At 29.0% G+C, this 6,450-nt stretch overlaps 1 protein-coding gene across 1 annotated transcript; it reads left to right on the top strand.

Annotated features, from left to right (window-relative positions):
• The first annotated feature begins 1,787 nt into the window (after positions 1-1,787).
• LOC101515772 (protein WALLS ARE THIN 1) lies at positions 1,788-5,375 on the top strand. Its single transcript, XM_004500909.4, has 6 exons — positions 1,788-2,046; positions 2,149-2,211; positions 2,497-2,613; positions 2,887-3,331; positions 3,485-3,636; positions 4,842-5,375. The coding sequence occupies exons 1-6, from the start codon at positions 1,832-1,834 to the stop codon at positions 5,032-5,034; spliced, it is 1,185 nt and encodes a 394-aa protein (XP_004500966.1). The 5' UTR covers positions 1,788-1,831; the 3' UTR covers positions 5,035-5,375.
• Positions 5,376-6,450: the final 1,075 nt, after the last annotated feature.

Below are 6,450 nucleotides of genomic sequence, written 5' to 3'. Positions count from 1 at the left end.
TTGTAAAATATTTAAAATTGTAACTATTATTTCAATTGTACCCGTATTTTTAATGTTTAATTTACATACATATTATTAACTATAAGATGAGATAAGTTACTGAAATTTGTAAAAGATTTTAATGTATTCAATACTCTATACCTAATTCACACTGTTGTAATAAAATATTTTATTATTCAATTTGTAGTATTTTTTTTTACAAAGAAAAATTGTAAATTTTGACACACAACTTTTGTACGAAAATTTGTAAACACGCTCACACAATTTTTGCTTGAAAAATCATAAACTCTAAAAAAACATACAACTATTCAAGCCTCAAATAACTTGACAAAATACACCACCTCCCTTCATTTAAAAGAGAGTAAGTATGTTAGCAAGACGCTAATAAAATGGTATCGAACGTGAGAATCCCCGTAGAATATTCCAGAAGAGAAGAAAGAGGAATACGATTTGAGTAATCAAAAGAATATGTAGAAACAGGAGGAGGTGGTGTGAATATCCTCTCCTGCACACACAATCTCAACTTTAGCTGTCAAAAGTGAATGATTTTGTGGAAATGCAATTAATATATGACTTTCAGATTACTATGACTTCAATTTTATTTTATTTTATGTTTGAAAAAGATGATCAAATGGAAGTTAATATATACATGCGAGGGACATCATGTCTGTTAAAAGCAAGAAGCTAGCTAGGTTCGGCAAACCAGTCCGCATATTATGCTTACTTTAGAAGTGGAACTCTTCATTATAACTTCCTTTAATCCCTTTTATTTTACTATAAATCAACTGCTCACTGCCAACTTTCTCCACACATATACATATATAAATATATTTAATTTTCATATTCATAATAAAATGTATAAAGTTTTACACATTCGGTATATCATAATTAATTATGTGAATGACTTTAATAATAGTTATTGCAAAAGTCAAATATTATTATTAATTTAGCCAATAAAATTCATTGTGGTTGTAAAATTTGTTTATATTGATAATATATTTAAATTAAATTATATTTAATGTAGTGATCACTAGTATAAGAAGCTAGCACATGTTAAAAGACTGGCCATGATCAAATAAAGATATATAAATTATAAAATATTTAATTCATATAGTTTTAAGTAAAAAATTTACAATATTTTATTTTTATCATAACTAATTTTAAAGTTATATTCATAAATAATTATAATACATTGACGATGTAAAATTTGTTACACTAGTAACGTGTAACAATTAAGCTTAATTACAAGTAAATTAGTGTATCACATTTATACTATACAATAACGGAGTCATTGTTGATGACGGACTATTGAATAGAAAAAGATTTGTTGTGTATGTGAATCCATTAAATGAACCTATAGATCTCAAAAAATGAAACTCAGATTTGAGATTTAAAGATTTAGAAGTAATAAGTATATGATGCATGATAAGTTATTATTGATGATGAAGAAAAGAAAAAGCAGTAATAGGAGTAGGCAAGGTGGGGTTGTGTATGAGTATGATAACGCATGGTGGATTGAGCACTCCACTCGTGTGCGCTATCTATTGCTCAACTATCATCATTGAGCATGTATATACTAACATCTCTTTTTCTCAATTAATTTTATTAATAAGTCTCCAAATGAAGTGTGGTGGGGGTTGTGTTGTCAGCGAAGGAGGGTGGAATTAGGAATGTGGGAGACAACCAAAAACATATGAATGCTACCAACAGTTGACATAACGTCTTTTTATGGTCCTTGTGGGGTCATAACCATTTCTCTTCACTATATTTATAACCCCTTACTCTTCCTTCATCACTTCATTAAACATATTCGATCTCAATTATTTTCTTAATGGCTGATTCAACCTCTTCAGGAAGAATGTGGTGCTCCATCCCAGAACGCCTTCACCTGCATGGGGCCATGTTGGCCTTGCAGTTTGGCTATGCTGGTTTCCATGTTGTCTCAAGAGCTGCCCTTAACATGGGTGTTAGCAAACTTGTTTTCCCTGTTTACCGTAATATTATTGCTTTTCTTCTGCTTCTTCCTTTTGCTTACTTCTTGGAAAAGTACGTTACTCTTCTTACCTCATATAAATCCATATTCCAATCCTATTTCTCTGTTCTGTTTCATAATTCATTTGCATTGTTTCTTCTTTTTTTTTTCTCCAGGAAGGAGAGGCCAGCTATTAATTTAAACTTTCTCGTGCAGTTCTTTCTTCTTGCCCTTGTCGGGTATGCACAATTTTTCCCCAATAATGTTCAATTAATTTATTGAAAATAAAATAAATGAAAAAACTGGAAAACAAACGTGTTTTTTTACTCAAGTTGTAGAGACTATTAAATTTTGAGAAAATGGTCCTTGTGAATGTTGCAATATATATCAGCCATAAAGAATCCAAGTTCAAACTTTTATATTAGTGCTGTTTTGTTTTTTTGTAATAACGAAAAAAGGAATTAGGAACCACAGGCATGAAGCTATTAATTAAGAATAAAAATAATGAATATTGCATTACACAGGATTACAGCCAACCAGGGTTTCTACTTGCTTGGCTTGGACAACACATCTCCAACCTTTGCATCAGCTATACAGAACTCTGTTCCAGCCATTACATTTCTCATGGCAGTCATACTCAGGTAATTAATAAGCCCTTAATTACTAAAAAAATTAGAGACAAAACAAATAAAATATGTCTAATTTTGTCACAAATTTGGAGACCAAATTTATTTTTTCCTGCTATTTTAATTTTAGTAGTACTAGTGTATATTCCTTTAATTTTTGTTCAATTTGTTAATTAACAAAATATAAACGGAAAGAGTATATGAAAAAAGAGTAGTTTTTCACAAAAATAACAAACATTTGGCTATCTGAATTTCTAATTATCATATACTTGAAAAATAAAATTTCAGAATAGAGCAAGTTCGGTTGAACAGAAAGGATGGAATAGGGAAGGTAGCAGGAACAGTGTTCTGTGTTGCTGGTGCATCAGTGATTACACTCTACAAGGGTCCAACAATATACAGTCCAGTTCCAAAACTAAACAACAGCAATAACATTAACAGTAGCATAGAACAAGAGTTATTTGAGTCAGTACTCACAGTCTCACTTGGAGATGCAAAAGGAAAAAACTGGACCCTTGGTTGTGTGTATCTAATAGGACATTGTCTGTCTTGGTCTGCTTGGCTTGTCTTACAAGCACCTGTCCTTAAGAAGTATCCTGCTCGTCTCTCTGTCACTTCCTATACTTGTTTCTTTGGACTCATCCAATTTCTCATTATTGCTTTGATCGTTGAAAGAGATGCTCAGGCTTGGATTTTCCAATCTGGTGCTGAAGTTTTCACTATTTTGTACGCCGTAAGTAAACCTTTTATTTAATCTCTAAACTGTTACTCTATATTCTATTTAGTTTTTAAACTATAGAAATATAATAAACCATGTCTAAAGATAGAGAAAATAGTATAATATTATTAGAATTTTTGTAGCTTATTAATGAAAAGAATATTGCAGGGAGTGGTGGCATCAGGAATAGCGTTCGCTGTACAGATATGGTGCATTGACAGAGGAGGCCCTGTTTTCGTAGCAGTATATCAGCCTGTTCAAACTCTTGCTGTCGCTATTATGGCTTCTCTTGCTTTAGGGGAAGAATTCTACTTGGGAGGGTTGGTCCTACTATACCTCCTTAGCTTCTTCGTTAATTTTTCTCTAATTATTTTTAGTTGTTAATTAGTCTCCTTTCATCATATCATCATCTACTTTTCTTCATTTGATCTTATAACAAACACTCACACACAATAATTCATTCATGCTTTATAACTTTGACAGTCTACTCATTTTATTATAAAGAAATGAAACTAATAATATTGATTGAGTATGAAATGACGACCAAAAGCATACAACATATGAAGCCTCGTCATTTTGAAAACGACAAATGAATTCTACTAAACTAAAAGTAAGCTAGAGACCTAAGGCACTTTTGGTTGGGACCTTTAGGTGAGAACTCACTCATTAACTGATAAAGGCTACAATTACAACGATTATAGAGTGAAAAATAATCATTTTATGAACAAAATTTACAGACAACAAGAATATAAATTAATATACAAGATCTCTTTATTATTATCGCATATTAGTCTATTTAAAGATCAATTACTTAATAATATTACGAGTTGAGTCTTATAAGGCGGCTGACTCTCATTTATTTGTATAATATAATTTTTTCTTGAGTTTTAATATTACATTTTTAAAATATTACCTTATATAATAATTAATTTAAACTCTATTTTATAATAAGACATTTAGATATGTAAAATTTATATCAGTTCGTATATTCTTTAGTTATTAAAAAGATTAGCAAGTATATGATTACAAATTTAAGAGAAAATTTTATCAAATGTCTTTGAAATACTTATTTACACACCAAAAAAAATATAACATTAGAAATAGAAATAAGACATTCAACTTTTTCAAATTTTAAAATTTAATATTTTTACACAATTGCATTTTTTTTTTAATTTCTTAAGAAGTGTCTTAGCATGACTCAAAATTAAATACTCCCGACGGTAAAAGACTTTTTTTAGTTGTCTCAAGTTAGATCTTTTAACTAAATAAATTTCTAAATAAACACTAGTCTTTTCTATTATCATCACACTATATCATAAGCCTTGGATGACCTACCCCTATCAATATTCTACTTTGTACACGATTCCACGTTTCATAGGATTAAAAAAGTTCAAAAGAATCACTTTTTTCTTTTTTGATTCTTTTTTCTTTATACTTTTATTACAAAAGAAAAAGAAATGCAATGTCTTGTATAGATTTGATATAATAATAACTTTATGGGTGTATGCCATTTGTGATGTTATAGGATCATTGGAGCAGTATTGATCATTGTGGGGTTGTACCTAGTGTTGTGGGGTAAAAATGAAGAAAAGAAATTTGCAAGGGAGCAGGCAGCAATTATTTCTTCCACTCCAGAGCATAGCATCATCAGATCCTCAAGCCATGCCAAAACATCACTTAATCAACCTCTTCTTCCTTCATCAACGGAAAATGTCTAATCAAGAAAATCATAAATAACTTCAAGCTGCAAAAATCAATATTTTCTTTGAAAAGAGAAAGAAAAAAAATGGACATCAAAGAAGCATGATAGTAGTTATACATTACTACTACTTTATTTAGGAAGCTTTTGTGTGTGGGAAGTGGTTTGCTTTTGGTTAATTCAAATGCTTTCTTATTGGGATATATGTGAAATGAGGCTTTTTTTTATGGGAATTATTATTACAATGATATATGTCACTTAAATCTGGGCTTAAGGCTTGAAATCCCACTATGCCTATATATGTTAATTAATGGTTTGATTTACACAATGAGATTATTTTGGGTCTGGTTGCAAACATAAGATTTGTTTTTGGTAATATAAGTTATTTTATAGGTAATAGTTTATACCTTATTATATAAGTACTGAAATTTTATAGTTGAAAAGGTAGCTTATAATATAAAAGACTAAATTTAATTGTACATATGTTTAGAATATGCCACTTTCATTTTTTTATTCAAATGTTAGGCGTAAGCTACACAACTAAAAAAATTTACTAATATTTATTGCTGTCACAATGTTATTTCAACACCGCCATCACAACTATTCTCAAAATTTTAAAATAATTGATATCATCGGACATAGTAAATAAACTAATTTATCAGCCTTAAAGTTTCTCTCTCGATAAATATAAGAACAAATAGAATGCATTTGCTTAAAAAATCAGCACCTGTTTCTAAGTTTTTAAGGTACCAATTTCAAATTATTAAAAGAATAAAAAACCACATTCTAGATAAAAAACAGTATGTCCAAACCTTTTCCGAAAAGCAAACTCCACACTCCAGAGCTATCATTCAAGAAGTATGGGTTGTTATCCTTGATAAATTAATTGGTAGGACTTTGGAGTGACATATCATCAAATAATATCGCATTTAGTCACAATCATTTGCAGAAGGATTAATATAAGAAATGTTTTACAAAACTGAGGTCTAATTTAGAATGTTTATATTTTCAGTAACTATATTGAGAGCTCCTCTAAAAACCAAACTACTTTTTATTTTTATTTTTTTTATTTAAGTGGACATTTAAATTAATATTTAACTGGTAAGTGAACTATTGAAACAGAGTTAAATATAAATAATATTTTACAAATTTATCTAGAATCAACACAACACGTTAGGAGGTTTAAAACGAAATTATCAAAAGAACTTTTTCAAAAGTTAATAAATAAATTATTAATATTTTAATATAAAAAAATTATTTAATAGAAATCATATCATTTTTAAATCTATTTTTTTTATATTTTTTAAAAAATAAAATAAGACATTTCAAATGTTCTACACAAACGTTAAAGACTAATACAGAATTTTCCATCTTTTAGTTGAAAAAGAAAATAGAGACTAATATAAAAATTTTCATCTTTTAGTTGAAAAAAAAA

Source organism: Cicer arietinum, chromosome 5 (genome assembly GCF_000331145.2).
Source record: "Cicer arietinum cultivar CDC Frontier isolate Library 1 chromosome 5, Cicar.CDCFrontier_v2.0, whole genome shotgun sequence".
In the NCBI taxonomy this organism is placed as follows: Eukaryota; Viridiplantae; Streptophyta; class Magnoliopsida; order Fabales; family Fabaceae; genus Cicer; species Cicer arietinum.
This window is presented reverse-complemented; position numbering and strand designations above follow the sequence as displayed.